At 45.1% G+C, this 24,060-nt stretch overlaps 1 protein-coding gene across 4 annotated transcripts in view; it reads left to right on the top strand.

The window, feature by feature from the left end:
- The window catches only part of STARD9 (StAR related lipid transfer domain containing 9), a 196,253-nt gene extending 172,822 nt beyond the window's left edge, over positions 1 to 23,431 (top strand). For all 4 annotated transcript variants that reach the window (XM_056545834.1, XM_056545833.1, XM_056545835.1 and 1 more), the window contains 10 exons: positions 496 to 693; positions 1,251 to 1,425; positions 7,884 to 8,027; positions 9,490 to 9,589; positions 12,198 to 12,343; positions 15,778 to 15,842; positions 15,960 to 16,165; positions 18,145 to 18,224; positions 20,314 to 20,472; positions 23,128 to 23,431. In XM_056545834.1, the coding sequence (XP_056401809.1) occupies positions 496 to 693; positions 1,251 to 1,425; positions 7,884 to 8,027; positions 9,490 to 9,589; positions 12,198 to 12,343; positions 15,778 to 15,842; positions 15,960 to 16,165; positions 18,145 to 18,224; positions 20,314 to 20,472; positions 23,128 to 23,229 (1,375 nt within the window). In that variant the 3' untranslated portion in view covers positions 23,230 to 23,431. The remainder of the gene's footprint in view (positions 1 to 495; positions 694 to 1,250; positions 1,426 to 7,883; positions 8,028 to 9,489; positions 9,590 to 12,197; positions 12,344 to 15,777; positions 15,843 to 15,959; positions 16,166 to 18,144; positions 18,225 to 20,313; positions 20,473 to 23,127) is intronic.
- The last annotated feature ends 629 nt before the right edge of the window (positions 23,432 to 24,060 follow it).

The following is a 24,060-nucleotide window of genomic DNA, read 5'->3' as shown; positions in this document are numbered from 1 at the left end:
AATTCTCAGTGATATGTATAAACTGTAGGATAAATTAGTAAAGTTTTTTTTTTATTATAATGCAAAGTTTTATGTAAAACACATTTCCTAGAATCCATTCTACTTCAGTAGTATTCTGAACATTGTAGAATGGAAAGTATATATATTTCATATCACATATTAACCTCTTGGGAATGCAGGGCATGCGCGTACGCCCTGCACCCCCGATCCTTAAGGACTCCTTAAGGTTATATTATAAAATGAGCGATGTAATTACAAAGTACAATTGGTGACGCAAAAAAACAAGCCCTTATATGGGTCTCGTTATGATTTTTAGAAGGGAAGGAGGAAATAACTAAAATGCAAAAATGAAAATTTGCCGAGTCCTTAAGGTGAAAATAGGCCCTAAGGGGTTAATAGACATAACAATATAAAAAAAATACAAATAACATGTTCAAATCATGTGACTACAAAGAAATGTCCTAAAATATATTTTTTATTTTTTGCTCCCTTTAGACACATGAAAGTGATAGAAAATCTACGTAAGGAAAGAGAGGAAAGGCTTCAGATTTTTAGAAGAAGTCGAAGTCTCAGCCCCCAGAAACAGCTGAGTGCATCACAGGCCTCGCTGACATCCCTGAGGGAGTCTGAATTGCCCAGCCGGCGTAGAGAGTACCTGCAGCAGCTCAGGAGGGATGTGGTTGATAATACCAGGTAATCCAGGACATCCAGCTTATATGTTGTCAATAGTTTTTTTTGATGCTTCAATTTTTTTGTATTTACATACAGAAATACACTGGGAAACCAGTGTATACTGTATAGGCTCTCTACTAAAATGAAATATGAGAATATCTCGAGTCTACACATTGTTTCCGCAACTCCCAATTCCCATTATAGAAACAGTTGAACACAGCAAGCTGCTTCCATGTCTCCGCTTGCGGAATTCCGCCTGAAATTAAAGCACATAGACTTCTATGCGATTCCCCACTCCCATTCACACTTCTAAAATTATGCTTGCGGAATTACACAATTGGAAATTCAGAAGTGTGAATGGGAGTGTGGAATCCCATAGAAGTCTATGGGCTTTAATTTGAGGCGGAATTCTGCAAGCGGAAATTCTGCCGTGTGAATAGACCCTAATTCTAGCAAGAGTTTTGTTCAGTCTCAGCCTGAATTTGGAGGGCATGCTTCCAATGTTACATTCTTAGAGGTTTGTTTTGAATGATCCTGGATGTCAGCAGCATATTAGAATATACATTTTTATCCTTTAGGATTCAGGAACCAAAAATTAGAGCACCACAGTGTCCTTCTGAAATTGAAGTAATGCTAAAAGACTACCAGAAGGCTCGGGAAGAGGCTAAAACTGAGATTGCCAAAGCAAGGGACAAATTACGAGAGAGGGCCGAGATGGAGAGGAGACGGCTACAACAGGGTAGTCTAACTAAGGTAAAAATAAAAGAAAAATGGGTGATTCTTTCTACTTTTTTTAGTCTTTAGCCTTATTTTGAGGATTGTTTATCTTTACTTGCTTGCTCCTTACATTTTATATGGGATATTTTAATGGCAGCTGCATATTAATTTTTCATTGCGTCATTGTTAACAAGTAATTGTAATCTACCCCTTATTCCAATTCAAAGATGTATGGAATTTTCTTTCTCGCAAATGTTTATGTCTGAGAGATTAAGTATAGTGTACTTAACAAAATAGTTTCTTTTCCAATAGACTTTGTGTATTTACAAAAGAAAAAAAGGTCTGAACAACCTTAAGGGCTCATGCATACAACATATTGAAGTAGCTTTTGGGCTCTATATTCCCTGTCAAATAGTCCATATTATTTCTTGCCCTGAGTACTTTCAGTAGAAAATTTGGGGCATATAAGCAGCACAGATTGTTTTAAAAATATCTGAATTTTCAGGTCTTCCTGACTCGTCATCTATTTGGTATTGGGTAAATGAAGCTTTGCTGACTGACCCCACTGCATAGGTTACGTATTGCTGTGGTCCTTTCAGTTTCAGGATCAGTGGGAGTCTCGGTAGTGTTATAAGAAAATGATGGCTTGTTCAAGTAATATGCATTTGATTGCTGTGTTGGTATTAAAGGGGTACTCCAGCGAAAAACATCTTATCCCCTAAGATAAGATGTCTGATCATGGGGATAAGATGTCTGATCCTGGGGGTCCCACCGCTGGGGACCCCGCCGCTGGGGACCCCTGCGATCTCCGAGCCAGCAGCGGCAGGAACACAGAAGCTTGGAGTTTCTGTGTCGAGATGTCATGCCACACCCCCTCCATTCATGTCTATGGGAGGGGGCGTGACTGCTAGTACGTAGCCATCACGCCACCTTCCATAGACATGAATGGAGGGGGCGTGGTGGCTGTAGTCGCCAGTCATCCGGCATGGAGCAGAGTTCGCTCTGTGCACGGATGACCTGGGTGCCGCGCCTAATCTTTGGATAGGGGATAAGGAGATTTTTAGGAACTCACTGTAAAATATCTTTCTCGTAGCCTTGATTGGGGGACACCTATACTGATGGGTATATGCTCTTGCCACTAGGAGGCGCTGACACTAGGAAAAAAAAAGTCGGCTCCTCCCTGGCAGGATATACCCCCCGCCCACTGGAAGTGAGGTAATCAGTTTTGTCACCAAGCAGTAGGAGAAGCCAACAAAGAAATATGTCCGAAGGACCTCAGAAAGGTATCCCAGATAAAAAAACAAAAACCGGAAAAGAAAATCCGGACAAAGAATGAAGAAATGGGTGGGTGCGGTGTCCCCCAATGAAGGCTACGAGAAAGAGATTTTACAGTAAGTACAAAAAAAACCTCCTTTTCTCTGTCGCTCTTCATTGGGGGACACCTATACTGATGGGATGTAACAAAGCAGTCCCCTAGGGAGGGAAAAACAACCAACAGCAAAAGGGAAATCAGTCCAGAGACCGAACCCACTCGACCATAAAGCCTGCGGACGAGATCCAGGGCAGAGACAACCGAGGCCCACAAACTGAGATCCCGGAAGAACCCCCGTCCATGGAGAAGGACTAGGACGCCAAGGAAGAGACCGTCCTATGTAGACTCCAAAGCCACGGTCCATAAAGAGAGACAAAAAAAGGTTGATTAGGAAGTAGGGATCGACCGATATCTATTTTTAGGGCCGATACTGATAATCTGTCACCTTTGAGGCCGACAGCCGATAACTTATACCGATATTCTGGTATAAGTTATCGTCTATTTTAACCCCCCAGCGGGGCAGAAGCCGTTGCAGATGAATGATTTTGCGGTGCCAGAGACCGCCGCCCGCTTCTCTCCCCCTGCCTGTCCTGGGGTCCTGAGTCTAAACACCACAGTTGCCCCATCGCGCCCCCCCCCCCATCCTCTGCCCACATACCACTGCCGCCCCATCGCCTCCCCCCATCCTCGGTGTTATAATTACCTGATCCTGGGGGTCTGCGATCCTTCTGGCTCCGTGGCGTCCTGCGCTGTCACTGTGCGCACTGACGGTGATGTCGCGTTGGGGACGTCACTCGTCATTGCGCAGCGCACAGCAACAGCGCAGGAGCCAGAAGGATCGCGGACCCCGGGAACAGGTAATTATAACACCGGGGATGGGGGGAGGTGATGGGGCAGCGGCGGTATGTGGGCAGAGGATGGGGGGGAGGTGATGGGGCAGCGGCGGCGGTATGTGGGCAGAGGATGGGGGAGGCAATGGGGCAGCGGCGGCGACGGTCGTCTCTGGGCGGGGGGGTGTGACATTATCGGCATATCGGCAAGGTAATTGCCGATACTGATAATGTCCAAAATCATGATTATTGGCCGATAATATCGGCAAAACCGATAATCGGTCGATCCCTATTAGTAAGCCAGGAGGGCCAGAACCATCCCGGGAGGAGGTAGGAATCAACCCCAAGGAACACAGAACCAGACAGAGGGCTAACCCGGCTGGGGAAAAAAAAAATGGAAAATGGCACAAACAAGAGAACATGGTGGAAAAAAACGCCAGGGAGAGCAGCGTACGCCTGAGTAGAAGGAGAGTACGAAAGGAGGAGACCAGAAAATCTCTGGAAAAAAGAATCAAGGATGGAGACTGGCTGTGGAGAGGTTTGGTGCAGAAAATCGATGACCAAAACAGCTGCAGACCAAAAACCTCCGTCCCAGGGGCCCGCCGCGAGCACCTGGGAGACGAAATAAGCTTGAGTAGAGTAATCTGGATGACCGGAATGCCCACCGCCCTGGGAGTACATTAATCCATGAAGGAGGAGACGGAAAGAATAAGGCCAAAAAGGGAGCGGAATGCCCTGAAAAGGGGCATCCCGGAACACCGGACTATCCGACATGGGAACTGAAGGTACCCGGGTCACCTGGAAGACGTACAGGTAAAAATAAAAGGCCAAAAGGAGTTTCCCGGAACACTGGAGCAGCCAACATGGGCAACTGAGGTTCCTGAGTCGCTTGGAAGACGTACACCTGTAGAGTAAGTAAACCCAACGTCCGCAAAACGCTCCGGGTAACTAACTTCTACGTCTAGACAAGAAGAACTGAACCGACTGTGCCGCCCCATCATGCCCCATGCCAGAGCAGAGGAGTTCGACCGCCTAAACCTGTGGAAACAAGATCCCAGGAAGGCCCGAGGCACACCCCACAGAAAAAAAAGAAGGTGGACTCTACACATGCAGAGTGGCCTAGTGTATGTAGGGACACAGACGTGGTTATCACATGATAGTAGAGGGGTACCAAGACTGCAGACCTTCAAAAGTCCGGCAGCATGGTGTCACAACCATGCTCCTAGCAGACCAACCTTGCCCCTTAGAAAGTGGAACAGAGTGCTGTTCTTTTTGCAAAAGTCCATGGAACCTGCAGGAAACGCCCACACCCCAGCTCCAAATGGTGCCACACAACAGGACTGCTGTCGCAGGCGCAAGGGATGAAGGATGTATGTTGAGCAGGAAAATGCAGACACCGTCTGACCGGCAAGTATAAAAGATCCAATGAAACCCCGAGACACTCTGGAACTTCACCTGGAAATTGAGGCTCTCTCGCATGGGAACCATGGCCACACTGGTTGCAGTAGACAGAATCACACACTGAAAGTGTGTTACCAGCCTTCAGCCTAGAGAGCAGCAGGCATGTAGGGAGGAACCTGGTAAAGGAGGGAACCCCGCAAACCAGTATGTGGTGTATTGTATAGGGCATATATATAGAAATAGACATAGACTGGGAATTGCACTTAAAAAGTTCTTTATCTCCAAATTTATCCATGTACAAAACAGTAGAGAGATATACAGAACATAATCACCCGGTGCTCAATAGACTGCTCAGAGGTTATTCCACTCGGTGTCTTCAGAACCTTCCATCCCAGACTTGCTGCTTGCTGGACGGTGTGTTCCTGGCCATGTGGACGCTAATTCTGAGGGGGTGTGAAAACGCCCGCTGGCATGCGAGCTGCTGGACGTTTCAGGAGTCTCCTCCCTTTCTCAACATGGCCAGGAACACACTGTCCAGCAAGCAGCAAGTCTGGGATGGAAGGTCCTGAAGACACAGAGTGGAATAACCTCTGAGCAGTCTATTGAGCACCGGGTGATTGTTCTGTATATCTCTCTACTGTTTTGTACATGGATAAATTTGGAGATAAAGAACTTTTTAAGTGCAATTCCCAGTCTATGTCTATTTCTATATATATGGTTTAATACACTCAGGAGACGGAGCCCTGAGATAGACATAGGGAAGCCACCCATTACGTGCACACCTGTGGTCTGATTATGTTGAGAAGTGGATACGTGTATTGTATAGGGCCCATGGAGCAACATGGGGAGACTCACTCAAAACTACACCTTGGCAGTGGATAACCTGAACTAACCTCCTGAATGCTCAGGAACACTCCATCGAACCCCCCTACAGAGTACAAACTAACGAGGGACCTGGCGGTGTAAGAGACCCAGCAGATGAAAGTCTGGCTGACTGTCATCAGTCCAGACTACCGGCAGGGACCCTCAACTAGAGTCCTTATACCAGCAGGGAGGTTTCGGGAGATCTGACCAAGCCCACGGCAGCCCGGAGATGGGAGACCGACAGCGATGAAGACCATGCAGACAACAGTCTAGCTGAAGAAGTACACTTCCAGGTGCTGGATAAAAGGGGATAGCCAGATAGGTGATCACTGTGCCCCAGGGGGCCTTCCTGCTGCCTAGTGCCGTTACCAGTGGTAGGAAGGGGTTAAAAAATGCTGCTTATTCCCTACGTACCTGAGGATGTTGTGCTCAGAACTCTCAACATCTATGATCGCATGAAGTTAATGTGCGGGGCTGCCTCGAGGTCTGGATCCACCTGTGGAGGGTGTATTCTTGCTGGTAGTGGCTGGGCAGAGAGAGTGAAAAGCCGGATGATTCACGGGGGGCACACACCGCGGGTTACAGTAGACCAGGGATGCCGTGGATTAAACAAGGTTCTTTTATTTCACATAGGGGCATGAACGGGGCGCCGTCCACACAGCCATTACAGGAAGGGGGCTAGGGAACTGAGTGAAAGATGCGGCCGGTTCCTCCCCCACCAGGGAAACGCCCGGCCGCATGGGTAGCACTGAGGGCAGTCGGCCACGTGGGACTCTGAGACCCGCTGACTGCAGCTGTAGGTCTCCGGTCAGCCCATAAAGAACGCGGCCAGGACACTGTGCCTGGTCGCAAAGGATAGGAGTAAGCCTGGGACAGGAGACCCGCTGCTTGCAACTGTAAGTCTCAGGTCATCCTGTAAGAATGCAGCCAGGACATTGCGCGTGGCCACAGCAGATAGGAGTTAGCAGGCTGGTGTGCCTGCACTGAGAACGCAGTAAGCCAGGTGGGACCGGAGACCTGCTGCCTGCAGCTATAGGTCTCCGGTCAGCCTATAAATAATGCGGCCAGGACACTGCGCCTGGCCGCACAAGGTAGTAAGCGAGTAGATAACACCCCCACTGGGGCAGCGGACTGCCGTGCGGGACCGGAGACCTGCTGCCCCAGAGACTGAAACTGGGACAGCAGCATAGAGTCTCCGGCCGGTAGGAAGATAACGTGGCCAGGGCCCTGTGCCTGGCCGCAATACATTTGTAAGGATGAATGGCCCAAAGAGGGGGAAGGGAATGTTCACCGGACTGTCCACTCCAGAATGGCGCCAGAGGCCATGAGGGGTCCGGGCCAGCACAGCTATGTGTGTAATGGCCGCTGAGGAGCTGGGCACATGCGAGGAAGGGGACCCCTGGATGAGCAAGAGGGAGGGAGAGGGGGGAAGAGGGGTTGTAGTACATACTCACCAATGGCTCCATCTTCTTATAATCACCCTGAAGACTTCAACCAGCTTATGGCCACCCTGCATCATACCAGGCTAAGATAGCGGGGCGAGCAGTGGCAAGTGAGGGACACGGACCCAGGGTGCATCCTCCAGGCACTGGCCGTTGGCCATAAGGGGTTGATGGCCCATACTCTTATGCTCCATGCCCCTTTGTCGCATATGGGGGGGGGGGGAACCGGTATCGCCATGCTCCTAAACCCCCACCTGAAAAATTGAAACAAAAGGGAGATAAAAACCGAACTAAACAGCCCTTACTAGAAAATTATAAAAAAAAGACTAAGTCTGGGGAGCTCCCAGACCTGTGTCTTGCCTCCTACTGACACCAGCTAAAACTGATTATCTCACTCCCAGTTGTGGGGTATATTCTGCCAGGGAGGAGCAGACTTTTTTTTTCCTAGTGTCAACGCCTCCTAGTGGCAAGAGCACATACTCATCAGTAAGGTGTCCCCAATGAAGAGCGACTGAGAAAATATGTTTTTCACTTATCTGTTGTGTGGTGTACATCATTATATTTGTATTATACAAAATTTGTAAATTGCTAAGTTTTATAGAACATAGTAATGAAGCATTTTTCCACACTGCTTACCTTTTATAGGATGATACCAAAATGAAGACACTTGTAAGCACCAGCACTTTATTTACCAATTCCAGTCTTAGCCTGTCGTCAGGACCCACCTCTGGGTATAACAGTGGTATGACCGCAACAAATGGTCAGGGCAGCAAACTGAGCAGCCAGGAGGTGAGTACTCGCTGCACAATACTGTCCTGGTGCATAGAACTAATGCATGCAATGGTTGTCAGAATCAACCAGCAAGATTCCATGCCTCTTAAATTTTTATGGAAAGTTATTGTTCGAAAAAACTGTCTGCCTGGTGATTGGCCACCCTTTTTTTTTTTCTTTCTTAAATTAGATTTGTATTAACATTTTGGATATGTAGATACAATACAGTTTATGCAGCAAGAGAAACAGATGTATAGTCAAAATTTTCAGTTACACTGTATATATATCCGCCACCTTCCCTCCTCCGACCCTTGTGTGACTCCTCACAACTAAACATTCCATGCTAACCAGCACCTTGGCGGAGAAGACAACCAGTGCTGGCCAAAGAGAGGAGTATGGCATAGTTAGCAGCAGCCGGCCCACCTTCCGCACTGCTTATCCAACTTATAGGCGCCCGTTTTTTAGAATAGGCCTTCATTTCCATATAGTAGAATTAAGGGAAACAGTTACCTTAGTAATCTCTGGGACGACTTTTCTGTTTTAATGAATAATAATATAGTATGGGACTTTTTCAATGTCCTTTAGCATAGCTGTGCCCTGTTATGCATATTGAGGAAGATCCGCCCCTTTTATCACCTGTTTCCCGCCCATAAGATGACTGCATGTGAAGGAGCATGATTGTACGATATAAGTTCTATGACTTTTTTTTTACATACCTGGACACCAGCCACGTCTGAATGACCTTTCCTTGTGATTTATAGTTGTAAGGGTATGTTTACACTACGTAGTTTGGACGGAATATTCGCTCGCAGAATTCCGCGAGCAGAGATTCCATCTGGTGGCCGCCACCGAAATACTTTGGCATTGGGACCATGCGGCACTGCTCCATCACCATTGACGGCTATGCAGTACTCGTGAAATTAACTCTCGTTCTGAAATTCCGCAGTGTGAACGGGTCCGCGGAAGACCCATTCACGCTACTGTTAGTTCACACCGCAGAATTCCGACTCGCAATTCAATGTGAAGAATTACGCGCTAATTACGCAGTGTGAACATACCCTAATATGTGCTTTCCTGATTTGTTTTAGGGCATACTCTGCGGTACATTACCTTATGCCGATTCTGTTTCTTATTGAACCAGTTGGGACTTGGTCCAGTGACTTCTTACTCCGGCTCGTCACTGCTTGTTGCTATTAGCAAGATGAGCTGTCTCCACAGCACCTGCCACTTGGCCAATCACTGCCGGCTGTAGCATCATCCTAACTCAGTCAGGGACTTAGAGGGGCAGGTCCTGCTGAGTCATTTTGTCTTGGAAATAGCAACAAGCAGTGATGAGTGGGAAATCAGAAGTCATGGGACCAGAAGCTACAAGTGGCCATGGGAGTTGAATGTCAGGTTGTTGTTTTTTTTACCACTTCCCTGGCAAAATATAAACAATTTAAGGGTGCTGAAATACCTCTGTATTCTTTTGCTTTCATAGACATTGCCAAGAAATTTGGATCCAGCTCTGGGCTCTGGAAGAGGTCGCTCTGCAGTGAAAAATTGTGACCTTTTAACTCTTACCAACTTCTCAATATCAGGTATGTATATCCAGAGGGTACCAAGTGCCCTTTGCGTCCCTAGCGAGGTGCTGTATTTGTGCCCTAAACAGCTTAGACTCTGCATTTTCCCAGTGTTGTCTCTTTCTCCTCATAATTTCGCTATTTATAGGCCTTCAAACTGTAATACAGTGCTCCCTCAAGTTACAATATGAATTGGGTCCAGGATTGTATGTTGAAACCATAACTCTATGGAAATCTGGTAAATAGTTCTGAAGCCCCAAAATTAAATCTAAGAATTGGAAAAAGTGAGGATTAAAGAAAAAAAAGTAGATAACTACCGTATATATACTCGAGTATAAGCCGTGCGCAGCAGACGTCAGGGGCGTCCCTGCGCACGGACGTCGCTGCGTGTCGTCGTCAATGCAGCGTCATTAGTCCTTGGCCGGCCTGGAGCGGAGAAGAGGGCCTCCCGGTCAAGATGGACGGCCCGGACCGGCTCACCCTCCCCACTGGAAGTCAGACGGTCCCTGCAGCGTAGATGGACGACAATGGACGGCTGCTAGGCAACAGGGAAGGACCGACAGAGCTACAATTGGGGAGGTGAGTAGACAACAAGAGAGGGGGGTCTGTATGATGACGGAGGTCTGGATGATGACAGAGGGGATGAGGGGGGTCTGGATGATGACGGGGTGGATGACGGGGTCTGGATGATGATTGGGGGGATGAGGGGGTCTGGATGATGACTGAGAGGGGTCTGGATGATGACGGGGGATGAGGGGGTCTCTGATGTCGGAGGTGGGTCTGGATGATGACTGGGGGGGATGATGTATTTCCCACCCGAGACTTATACTTGAGTCACTAAGTTTTCCCCAGGTTTTTGGGGATAAATTAGGGGCCTCAGCTTATATTCAGGTTGGCTTATACTCGAGTATATACGGTAGCAGAGATGAAGATAAATGCCCAGATTTATGAAACTATGTGAGAGAAAAAATGTAGTGATTTTCCCACAGCGACCAATCACAGCTCAGCTAACGAACTCTGGTAAAGTGAAGCCTGAACTGTGATTGTTCGCTGTTGGAAAATCACTCAGTTTTTTCTCACACAGTTTGATAAATCTGGGCCAAAGTCCTTACATATAAAAGTAATAAAGATCTGCTGGGAGCTGTAAATCACTATCTATGTAGAGGACAGGAGCTTCTTCAGGGTCCTGTACAGTACAAACAGTGTCCTAAAAAAAGGAACACTGAGCCGCCCTCACTTGGTGTCCAAAGAAGTGGCTAACCCTGGCACAGGTAAAGAGTAGTATTGAACATGTAGTACCTCCCTGTACAGTAGGGGGGTGCTACCAGACAGCCAGTCAGTGCATGCTCTATAGTAATACAGGTGTTTTATCAGTGAAATGCCCATTCGGATTGGTCGGTTCTTCCGGCCATTGACATGTTTCACAGATCTGGACTGTCTGTAGCATTGTATGTTGAGTCTGATATCAAGTTACAGTGGTCCAGAAAACACCATTGTATGTTTAAAATATTGTAAGCTAAAGGACCTTGGTGCCCAACACAGTAAAAGTGGGTAGGGTAGCAGGTCCCCAATTAAATAGATATATCTCTTACAGTAGGCAGGTAGATTTCCTATTAGATAGGTATGTACCACAGTGGTTAGATGGTTCCTCCAGAGGCACACATGGCCTCAGGTAGGTAGTCACCCCCTCCCCAATTGGTAAATAAATCTCCAGTAGGTAAATACGTTGGTGGATTGGTAGGTTAGTAGCTGTGTAGGGAGGTAAGTAGCCAGGTAGGTAAGCTTAGCCCTCATTTGTGTATTTTGCACCAGTATCTGATTGTGGACAATTTTGATTATGTTCCCTATTACTGGAATGAATTGGTAGCAGTGCTAGGAGAGATTTGTGCCACTTCATCTTCCGTGAGTAGAGACAAAGACGGAGATTTATCAACACCTTGTGCACAGGGACAGTGGGACAGTTTCCCAATCAGGGTTTTTTTTTTTTTTTTTTTTTTTTTTTATAAAAACAACTCTGATCGGTTGCTATGGGCAATTGCTCCTTTGCACAAGATTTCATAAATCTCCCCCAAAATTTCCTGGCACTTGCCTTGACAGGCAGGCTATTTAGAATAGGTAGAATATGGGCATATAAATAACTTGTAAAAGTACATAAATGACCTGTACAAAAATATGGTAAAAAGCCATGGTAAAAATGTGTGAGGGGAAACTCAGTTGGCCAGCTGGCCATACACCAATGTATCCCAACCAGGGTGCTGCCGGCTGTTGTAAAACTACAACTCTTAGCATGCCTTTGGCTGTCCGGGCATGCTGCGGGTTGTAGTTTTGCAACAGCCGGTGGCACCCTGGTTGGGGAGCACTGCTATACACATTAGAGGGGAGGGAATTATTGGCTCAGAAATTTGACTTCTTGACAGGTTTATGATGCCATTGCCACTTTTGGGGGGGGGGGGGGAATGGGTGCATGCTCCACAGCCAGCTCAGCGTGCAAATGTACAAGTGGTTGAAGAGTAAGTACATTGCCAATAACTTTTTAAACTTTGAAATGTCATATTTATATATATATATATATATTATAAATTCATGAAACATATCTAAACTTAAAATGTTTTTTTTTTTTATTTAGACACAAAAAGAACAAGTTATATGTCTACTTTGAAATCGCCTGAAAATACAGTTGCCTGCACTTCCCTGTGGGATTCTCCCCTCCAGTCTCCTGTAATCTCCTACCAGGAGCTCGCCACTCAGGTCCAGGCCAGCGCCATGGCAGAGGTGAGCTCTTTTTGGAGTATAGTATTGCTCTGACCAAAGCAATGTGTATGGGTTTTTACAATGAATGTCTGGGTGAGAACAATATCACGTGGCAATATTAATAAACTTGGGTATATATAAAGGGGGGAGATTTATCAAAACCTGTGCAATAGAAAAATTTCCCAGTTGCCCATAGCAACCAATCAGATCGCTTCTTTCATTTTGCAGAGGCCTTGTTAAAAATAACAGTAACATAGTTCATAAGGTTGAAAAAAGACCAAAGTCCATCAAGTTCAACCTATAACCCTAATGAGTCCCTACTGAGTTGATCCAGAGGAAGGCAAAAAAAAAACTCATACTAGAGGTAAAAATTCCTTCCCGACTCCAAATATGGCATCAGAATAAATCCCTGGATCAACGTTCTGTCCCTATAAATCTAGAATCCATAGCCTGTAATGTTGTTATTCTCCAAAAATACATCCAGACCCCTTTTTGAAATCTTTTACAGAGTTCACCATGACCACCTCCTCCAGGAGAGAATTCCATAGTCTCACTGCTCTTACAGTAAAGAACCCCCGTCTGTGCTGGTGTAGAAACCTTCTTTCTTCTAAACGCAGAGGATGCCCCCTTGTTATAGATACAGTCCTGGGTATAAATAGATCATGGACAGGTCTTGATAAATCTCCCCCCCAAATATTTATTTCTGCCAATAGAAATGGGAGGGAGGTGCATGTAGCGTAGCCCTAAAGCAGGAGTTAAAGGGGTACTCCTCTGGAAAACTTTTTAATTTTTTTATTTTATTTTTTTTAATCAACTGGTGCCAGAAAGTTAAACAGATTTGTAAATTACTTCTATTTAAAAATCTTAATCCTTCCAGTACTTATCAGCTGCTGTATGTTCCACAGGAAGTTCTTTTCTTTTTGAATTTCCTTTCTGTCTTACCACAGTGCTCTCTGCTGCCACCTCTGTCCATTTTAGGAACTATCCGATGCAGGAGAGGTTTGCTATGGGGATTTACAACCTACTCTGGACAGTTCCTAAAATGGACAGAGGTGTCAGCAGAGAGCACTGTGGTCAATTTTAGGAACTGTCCAGAGTAGCAGAAAATCTCCATAGCAAACCTCTCCTGCATCGGACAGTTCCTAAAATGGACAGAGGTGGCAGCAGAGAGCACTGTGGTCAGACAGAAAGGAAATTAAAAAAGAAAAGAACTTCCTCTGGAACATACAGCAGCTGATAAGTACTGGAAGGATTAAGATTGTTAAATAGAAGTAATTTACAAATATGTTTACCTTTCTGGCACCAGTTGATTTAAAAGTTTTCCAGAGGAGTACCCCTTTAACAAGTTGTGGCCTGCGATGCTGTTCTGTGCCACCCCAGCAGGGACAGGTCAATACTAATGACTGTAGCAGAAACCGGTGGAAATGATGGGGGGCACTTGCTAGTTGCTCTTTAGGTCTCTGATATATGAATGGGGGTCTATGGATGAGACTTGTGTGCTCCTTCCCCCGAGTGCTTCTTTAAAAGGTTGTGATATCTGCAGTGATATATCTATATCCTAAATGCCTGTTAGGAGGGGGTCCTCTCTGTAACTTTAATATATAGGAAGAATAAGGCTATGTTCACACGCCAGAATTTCTGCATTAATTTATAGCCAATACACTTCAATGGGATTCCTCTGTCCCATTCACAGCAGAATTTCTGCTGCAGGGTTTCCATTGAAGGGGCGATTCATTTGTGCTGAATTTTCATGCAGAAATTCTGCCATGTGAAGATAGCCTAAAGCCCTTTGACTCAGAGAGGATTAATCATGGTGAATAGGTATCTGTGCATCTCTTTACAGCTGTTGCAGCTTCAATAAACTACACTAGATATAGCCACATGCATGCACTTCCTACTAGTCCCGGCAAACAGAGAGCAGGGAAAAAGTTTTAGGTAGAAATCCTAAAAATGTCCTTACCTATCACAAATTTATGGCATTTATTATTGATTGATGAAAACGGAGGTTCTCAGAGCAGATGTAGTTGTGTAACCCAACCTGAGAGGCACACAAGTGGCTGGCTGCGCGCACCATGATGCCATCACCACCCATTAGATGCCAAATTTCTAAAGCTGCCCATCTAATACTTGGCAGCTGAACTCTTGTTTGGCCAACATCAATCCCTTCTAGCTCTCCTGTATACATAACCAGGGCTGCATGTGATTTTATTTGGGAGAAAGGAATAAGTTGCTGCTAGAAACTTTTTTTTTTTCCTCTTGGAAACAAATGCCATCTGCTATAAGGGGAGTGTTTTATCCTGTACAAATTGGTGGTTTTGGCTGCCTTACATCTGATGTCTATCGGACCTTTGAAGTGTACCTGTCATCAACACAAATGTTTTTATATAATGTAGATAATACCATTATATGTATATTTGTGTCCCTGAGCTATTGCCTGTGTGTCTCTATGAGGAGACCAAATACAGGAAGTGAGGGCGGGACAAGCGGGGCCCTGTGCACCGAGGCCAAGCGGGGCCCTGTGCACCGAGGCCAAGCGGGGCCCTGTGCACCGAGGCCAAGCGGGGCCCTGTGCACCGAGGCCAAGCGGGGCCCTGTGCACCGAGGCCAAGCGGGGCCCTGTGCACCGAGGCCAAGCGGGGCCCTGTGCACCGAGGCCAAGCGGGGCCCTGTGCACCGAGGCCAAGCGGGGCCCTGTGCACTCAGGCTCTAGAACATACTCCCCGCTCATACATTAGGATGATTGACCAGCCAGGAGCCTGCCCAGATCCCTAATTCTCCTGCCCTCACTTCCTGTATTTGGTCTCCTCATAGAGACACAGACATTAGCTGTAGAGACAGCATTTTTTTTTCACCTAAAAATATACATATAATAATATCTACAGTATATAAAAAGTTTTTGTTGACGACAGGTACACTTTAAACTTTATTTACACAAACATATTGAGCTCAGTGTAAAAGCCATAATTTTACATCAAAAGCAGGCACCATGGTTTTCTCAATTTGTATTCAAACCTACCTAAAAATGTAATTGGCCTGGATATCCATATACAGATTAACCCATTTGTAATTCAATGGAACAAATCCGCTGCAATAATGAACATGCTATGGATTCCCAAATCTGTGGGCACACTCTTTATTCTGTGCCGATTTTCTGGATCTTGTACATTGCTGGTAGAAGGCAGTGTTCTCCAACCTGCGGACCTCCAGATGTTGCAAAACTACAAGTCCCAGCATGCCCGGACAGCCAACGGCTGTCCGGGCATGCTGGGAGTTGTAGTTTTGCAACATCTGGAGGTCCGCAGGTTGGAGAACACTGCCTTAGAGAATCCTCAGCATGACAAGTGCAGACTCTTACACAGAAATGACTTCACATGTATAAACCTTTACTCTCCGAGACAGAACAGAATATTGACAATTTAAGCTATTCTTTATATATTGTGTTTTGTTTTTTAAAGATAATGTCTGCTTGTTCCTACGATATAAAGAAGCTATATCATCGCCAAGCAGCCGCTGGATGGATGTAAGTTTCTAAATATATGTTACATACATGTTAGTGCATGCTGTATTAGTGGTCTGCAACGTGTGGGCCTTCTGCTGTTGAGAAAAAAAAATATATATATTTGTATTTTTATTGCAGATATCAGAGCACAGAGAAAGATGTCCTGGTGTACTATAAGGCCTTCTCATCACCAACAAAGCATGGCTTTATGGGAGCTGGCGTTATCAGGCGGCCACTGCAGGATGTCTGGTGTTTGGTGGAAGATGTTACCGCAAGGCGTTTGTATGACCAATCCATCCTTACAGCCTCTGTACACGAGAGAGTGAGCAGCAATATTCAGCTGGGTGAGTAAAAGATTATTTATTTATTTTTTTATTCCTTTTTTCACCAGTCATTAGGAAACATAGTAGGGAAGATATATCAATGTGCATTTCCTAAAACATTTATTATGCGCAGCAGACACTGTCTGATTCTCATTTAACAAGAGTTCCACCTGTTTAAGCTGCATGCCGCGGTGCCAGCTCACAAACAGCCGGGTGGCGACTACGGGGACGGAGTATGGTGATGTCACGACTCCGCCCCCGTGTGACGTCACGCCCCGCTATGCAAGTCTATGGGAGGGACCGTCCCGCCCCCTCCCATAGACTTGCATAGCGGGGGGGGGGGGGGGGGGATGACCTCACACGGGGCGGAGTCGTGACGTCACGATATTCCGTCCCTGTTTGTGAGCTGGCACCGCGGCATGCAGCTCAAACAGGTGGGTGGTGAACACAAGATTGCGGGGGTCCCCAGTGGCGGGACCCTCGCGGTGAGACATCTTATCCCCTATCCTTTGGATAGGGGATAAGATGTCTCAGGGCTGGAGTACCCCTTTAAAAATTTCAAACTTTGAAATCACGGCGGGTCTCAGTCCCGAAATCAGCGCCCACAGTGCAGCAGAATGCCATTGCAATCAATGGGACCCTGCTGCAGCGGAATGTCCAAGTGGAATATTACTGCACAATTTCGCACGGACATCCCGTCATGTGAACATATCCTAAGGCTGTACGAAATTCATGAGACAGCCTGAAGGTGCGTTCACACCACGTTTGCGAGATCCATCCGGCTGCTGAATCTCATTCATTTAAAAGGTGTTATCCAGGAAAAAAACATTGTTTTCTTTCCTGGATATTTTTTTTTATCAACTGGCTCTGGGAAGTTAAACAGATTTGTAAATGACTTCTATTAAAAAATCTTAATCCTTTCATACTTATGAGCTGCTGAAGTTGAGTTGTTCTTTTTTGTCTAAGTGCTTTCTGATGACCCCTATTTCGGGAATTGTCCAGAGTAGAAGCAAATCCCCATAGCAAACCTCTTCTACTCTGTGAAGTTCCCGAGACAAGCAGAGATGTCAGCAGAGAGCACTGTTGCCAGACCGATAAGAACAACTCAACTTCAGCAGCTAATAAATATTGGAAGGATTAAGATTTTTTTATAGAAGTAATTTACAAATCTTTTTAACTTTATGGAGCCAGTTGATATAAATCTTTTATTTTTCTTCCTGGAATACTCCTTTAAATGTGCCAGCTGGAGTCAAATTGTGACTCCAATCGGCTCATTTTTGTACCGTATCCCGTTTTGTGGCCAGACTGAAAACAGTAGCGTACCACAGTTTTCAGTCCACCACAAAACTCTGACTCCAGTCGGCGCATTTAAATGAATGAGATTCGACGCAATCCGGATCTGGCAAACATGGTGTGAATGCAGCCCGAGCCATGTTCCCCTCATTCATAGACTGCTTAGATTCACTTTATGATGTCGAGCGTCTAATCAGCTTTGATAAACTGGCCCACCGGGACTATAGATGAAAACTATGAAAATAAGGATTTACTAAGTAACTTCAGACTAATTCCAATCCTTTTAGTTTATAATGCAGCAGAACCAATATTTACGTGGGGATATATATGCCAAAGGAAATGGGATAGGTAATCATTGAGCATCACTATTACTAATAGCAGATTATTTCTTAACATTCTGCTTCAGTTTACTAAAAATATGAAAAGCAGAATTACAGGGTGTGGTTTACCCTTTAAACAAACGCCATAATTGTCATTATAAAACAGCGCCGAAAGGGCTTACAAATATAGCAGATAATACCCACAATCTGTTGAAAATACAATACTACATACCCCATAGTGATGGTATTACTATCATTTGTAGTAGCAGAAATAAAATCACAGGCGAAGTCTATACAAAACCGGTCATTTACTAGATTTTGGTACTTGTCATGGTGAGATATTTGGGAGCTTCTACTAATTTTAAGATATTTTCTTTCTCCCTAAAGTTCACGTGGTGACGGACACATCGCTTTGCTATCTTAAACAACCCAGGGACTTCTGTTGTATGGCTGTGGAATTTAAACAAGTGAGTAGATATCTACTTAAGTCTTTTAACCCCTTAAGGACCAAGCCCATTTTCACCTGAAGGACCAGGCCAATTTTATTTTAGCGTTTTCGTTTTTTCCTCCTCGCCTTCTAAAATCCATAACTCTTTTATATTTCCATCTACAGACCCATGTAAGGGCTTGTTTTTTGCGTGACCAATTATACTTTGTAATGAAACCTCTCATTTTACCATAAAATGTATGGCAATGTCCCCCAAAAAAGTTTTGGGGGAGGAAATTTTAACGAAAACCACAATTTTGGAGGATTTTGTTTTCACACTGTACCTTTACGGTAGAAATTACGTGTTCTTTACTCTGAGGGTCAATACAATTAAAATGATACCTATGGCTAGATACGTTTATATTTTTGTACCGCTTAAAAAAAATCTAAAACTTTTTGTACAAAATCAGTAATCTAAAATCGCCCTATTTTGACCACCTCTAACTTTTTCATTTTTCCGTATTTTGGGGTGATACCAGGGCTAATTTTTTGCGCAGTCATCTGTACTTTTTATCGATACCACATTTGCATATACTTTTAGATAATTATTTATAAAAAATTTTTTTATTAAAATGTGACAAAAAAGCTGAATTTTTTAACTTTTTTTACGGTTACGCCATTCACCGTATGTTATCATTAACATTATATTTTGATAGTTCGGACATTTACGCACGCAGCGATACCAAATATGTTTATAAAAAAACATTTTTTACGCTTTTTGAGGGTAAAATGGGAAAAACTGACACTTAATTTTAAACACTTTTTATGTCCCCATAGGGGACTATCTATAGCAATCATTTGATTGCTAATACTGATCAGTGCTATGCATAGGACATAGCACTGATCAGTGTTATCGGTCATCTTCTGCTCTGGTCTGCTCGATCTCAGACCAGAGCGGAAGACCCCGGGAGACAGCCGGAGCCTGGTGAGGGAACCTCCGGCCACCATGCTGGATGATCCGTTTTCTGCGGGCGATCCGATCATCCATTCAAAGTTCCGCACTGCCGCAGATGCAGTGATCTGTATTGATCACGGCATCTGAGGGGTTAATGGTGGACATCCGCGCGATCACGGATGTCAGCCATTACCGGCGGGTCCCCGGCTGCTGCTAGCAGCCGGAACCTGCCGTGTATGACTCAAGCACCGTTCCGATGCTCGAGGTCATACACAGGACGTAAATGTACGTCCTGGTGCGCGAAGTCCTGCCAAACCAGGACGTACATTTACGTCTGTAGTCGTTAAAGGACAACTGCAGCGGCATTACACTTATCCCCTATCCACAGGATAGGGGATAAGTGTTTGATCGCGGGGGGTCCGACCGCTGGGACCCCCCCTGCCGATCTCCCTAACGGGGCGCTGCCATTAGTGCTCATGGTGAGCGCTAAGGCGCGTAGCGTCGACCTAGAGGTCAACGGTGATGCCCCATCTCCTCCCCGTCCCCATACAGTTCTATGGGGGATGCGGGGGGGGGGAGCACGAATGCTGCCTCCCCGCCTCTCCCATAGAGATGTATGAAGGAGGTGTGCCGGCCGCAACGTCATGCTACGGCTGTCATGCTCCCTGCACGGGAGAGCCGCGGCCCCGTACAGGAGATCGCCGGGGGGCCCCAGAGTTCGGAACCCCCGCGATCAAACACTTATCCCCTATCTTGAGGATAGGGGATAAGTGTTTGTAACGCTGCAGATGTCCTTTAAGGGCTTAAAGAAGCCTCAGGTCCTCATTTATGTTAGAACACCGCTCCACAGATTCAGGGTGTCTCCAACTGTTGCAAAACTACAACTCCCAGCATGTCCAGACAGCCGAAGGCATGCTGGGAATTGTAGTTTTGCAACAGCTGGAGGCCCCTGGTTGGGAAACACGGGCCTAGGCCCTGCTAAGCCTGCAGCATTAACAGATGGAGCACATTTGTGCAAATGCTCTTTAGTGCCCCGTTTGACAATAAAAATATATTTACTCTAAAGTGCCATAGTTAAAATGGGTTGAAGGAGTGAAAGACTATTAGTAATCCCACCAGTATTTACATGGATCTGATCAAGTGCATTATAATATAATGTGTTTCCTGCTCACAGGAGAAGTGTTACAGCTTGTGCTTCCAGTCTGTGTATAATGAGTCCATGCCGCGTCCTACTAAAGACACTGTACGAGGAGAGCTCCTGCCCAGCGCATGGATTCTACAGCCTGATACCGTCAATGGAGAGGCCATCACGAGAGTCATTTACATGATACAGGTAGGAACCAGTATAGTTCATACTAAGGGAATAAAGCAAAGCTTCAAAGGGGGCTCCAGGATTATAATATTGATGGCTTTCCTTAGACCCTGACCAGTCTGAGAACGATTGCCTTCTTGACACCCCTGCCAGTCAGCTCCCATAAGGGGCCGCAGCATTCTAAATTAACAAAAGGGTCAGGCAGGGTATAATCTACCATGGACAATCTCTCTCTCCCCTTACATCATCTGTCAGGGAAAAGTTGGGAGACCCCCCCCCCATACACACTGGCCCTCATTTACTATTGCAAACCCCACATGTCCAGAAATTCTGTCTGCTCCAGAATTGAAAAAACCTGAGAAACTCTCCATTTTACTATATAAAAAAATAATAATAATAATAATAAAAACAAGGGGGCAAGGCTGTCAGGAAAAGGGGGCATGATCACCAAAAAGGGGCGTGTTCCCGACATTTTCACAAAAAAACAAACATATTTACTAAGGTTTCCACATAAAATGTGGTGGATTTGAGATGAGGAAAACCCAACAGATCAGAGCATGTGTAAAAAAAAGGAAAATGGAGGGAAAAGTGAAAAATGGAGGGAAACCTTTGTAAATACTGTGGAAAATAAATTGTAGGGAATTAAAACCCACAAAGAAACCTACACAACAGTCTTAGTAAATCAGGGCCATTGGGCGGTTTCACCATAAATATCTGGTTTAGCTTTTGTGGGAACAGCCCCAGCAAAGTTGAGAATTTCCCTGCAAAGCTCTTCTCTTGACCTCTTATCGTGTCTATTCACACATACATAATGAGCTGCCGAAAATCCACAAATCCTCCACTACTACTGCAGCAAACCTATTGAAGTAAATTGATAGCCAAACTCGGCTACAGACTTCACACACAGAAAATCTGCAGCAAATCTGCACATGTGAATGTACCCTTAAAAGTGTACCTGTCGTTAGAAAACAAACTTTTTATATAATGTAGATAACACCATTATGTACATTTGTAGTATACATTGTTTAAAAAATGTGTATATTTTTGGGTGAAAAAATGTTGTCCCTGCAGCTATTGCCTATGTTTCTGAGGAGACCAAATACAGGAAGTGAGGGCAGGAGAGCAGGGCTCTGTGCAGGCTCCTGGTTTGTCAATCTGCATGCTGTTTCAGTCTCAGTGCACAGATTCCTGCTTGTCCTCAGTGTACAGAGCCCTGCTTGTCCTCAGTGTACAGAGCCCCGCTTGTCCTCAGTGTACAGAGCCCCGCTTGTCCTCAGTGCACAGATTCCTGCTTGTCCTCACTGCACAGAGCCCTGCTTGTCCACCATCACTTCCTGTATTTGGACTCCTCATAGGGACACAAAGGAAATAGCTGCAGGGACAAATATATACATTTTTTAACCAATGTATATTACAAATATACATATAATGTAATTTTCTACATTATATAAAATGTTTTTGCTAAGGACAGGTACACTTTAAGGGTATGTTTACATGTTCCCCTGGAATATTCTGCATGGACATTCCCCTGCAGTAGAGTTTTCAATGGGATTCTGCTGCACTGTGCACATGGTGGAATTTCCATAGCAGCTGTTTGTCGCAGAAATCTCAATTCAGGCATCTGCAAATATATTTAGACATGTCTATTCTTTCTGTGGATTTCGCTTGGAAATACATTCTGTCTAGGAGATGGCACATGTGTGGAATGTCTGCCCTTGTTTTCCGGGCAGACACGCCCCACATTTTCCTACCGTGTGAACATACCCTAAATGAGAAAATCAGTAAAGAGACTGACCTCTAAAATCAAGAGCCCATGGCAATGGTTTAGTGCTCCAAACGCCCCCCCAAAGTGATGTGACGTCCTACCAATATGACTTCATTAAAGTGTTTTATTTCCACAACATTTAGTGCATATCCTTAGAATATACCATTATTGTCAGACATGTGGGGGTCCTTTAGCACATTACATATTTAATGAATGTGCATTCCCCCCTCTTAGGCTGCATTCACATCTCGTTTTTACATACGGGTGCCGGATCCGGCTTGGGGAGGGGAAAACCGGGTGCTCCTGTACCCCAGCTGGATCAGCCTGTAAATACATTTACTTTAAGGAGCCGACCGGGGTCAAACGGTGACTCCGGTTGGCTCAGTTTTGACCCGTATCCAGTTTTGTGACCGGACCTAGAACCATAGTGTGGCGGTCGGCTCATTAAAGTAAATGGATTTACGGGCTGATCCGGCTGGGGTACGGGAGCAACCGGTTTTCCCCTCCCCCAGCCGGATCCGGCACCCGTATGTAAAAAACGAGATGTGAATGCAGCCTAAGAGGTGGGAATGCACATTCTCCAAATATGTAATGTGCTAAAGGACCCCCACATGTCTGACAATGGTATATTCTAAGGATATGCACTAAATGTTGTGGAAATAAAACACTTTAATGAAGTCATATTGGTAGGACGTCTCCTGTATGTAAAAAACGAGATGTGAATTGGTAGATCCGGCTCCTGTATGTAAAAAACGAGATGTGAATGCAGCTTTATACTAGCAGAACCTGGCTGCAAAGGGAAACAGAAGAATAAACCATGAATGAATGTCTGTGCTGACTTAGTGTTGGATTATATTACAAAGAAACAGCTTAGTTATTATATATTTATATATATATGTATTTTTTTCCAGGTGGACCTTGGTGCACCCGCTATCTCTTCTAGGCTACTCAGCGTGATTAGCAAACGTCAGCCCCTGGTGATCGCCAACCTGGCTCACTATCTTTCTAGGTAATCTGGAGCAAGTGACGAACTACCAGCGAATTCTTGTATCACCGGGTCACAGTGAATTATGTAGCATTAGGCAGTTGTGAGACAATCGTCCCATTGCATGGTTTTATTCCCATGTAGATGCAATATTTTAAAGTAAAAAATGGAAACTATATGGAAACTGGGGCAATGGAAGGACCAATTCCCCAATATTGTTAGGATCACTCCTATTATTTTTTGTGTTTTCTGTTTACTCAGCGTTATTAGCTCTCCCCTGTACCTTTGAGTTGCATGCAAAGCCGACATTCAGCGTGTCAATCAAGCGTGTTACTACTAACAGGGCAGGTACTGTATGAATAAATGTGGTGGATCCATCCCCATATTGGTTTAAACTTATGCGCCAATACAGTCATGTTTGCAATAGGTGGATAGACGAAGATTATGGGTATAGAATACTGTACCCTGCATATAAAAAGGTACTGAGGAGAGCTAATAGGACTTAGGGAACCAAAGTAGTTCCTTTTAAAGGGCTTTTCCCATCTAGATGTGTGTTTTATGTAAACAGCTTAGCTCCGGAGACTATGCCGTTTGTATAACTCAAAATTACAGGGTTATGGTCATTAGACAAAAACTTTTGACATGTTGCCTACACATAACAATTGTTATCGCATCGCGTCTCCCTCCACAGCTGTCAGTCAAATCCGACCTTTTCTCTTTATAAGTCTATGCAGACTTGTACAGAAAAAAAAAAAAGTTGGATCTGCTCAGGAGACCTGGTGCAATTAAAACTTTTGACGTGTGGGCAACATGTCAAGTTTTGTGTTTATTTTAATTACCCATTAACAAGGAATTTCAC

The sequence above is a fragment of the Hyla sarda genome, chromosome 11 (genome assembly GCF_029499605.1).
Source record: "Hyla sarda isolate aHylSar1 chromosome 11, aHylSar1.hap1, whole genome shotgun sequence".
Taxonomy (NCBI): domain Eukaryota; kingdom Metazoa; phylum Chordata; class Amphibia; order Anura; family Hylidae; genus Hyla; species Hyla sarda.
This window is presented reverse-complemented; position numbering and strand designations above follow the sequence as displayed.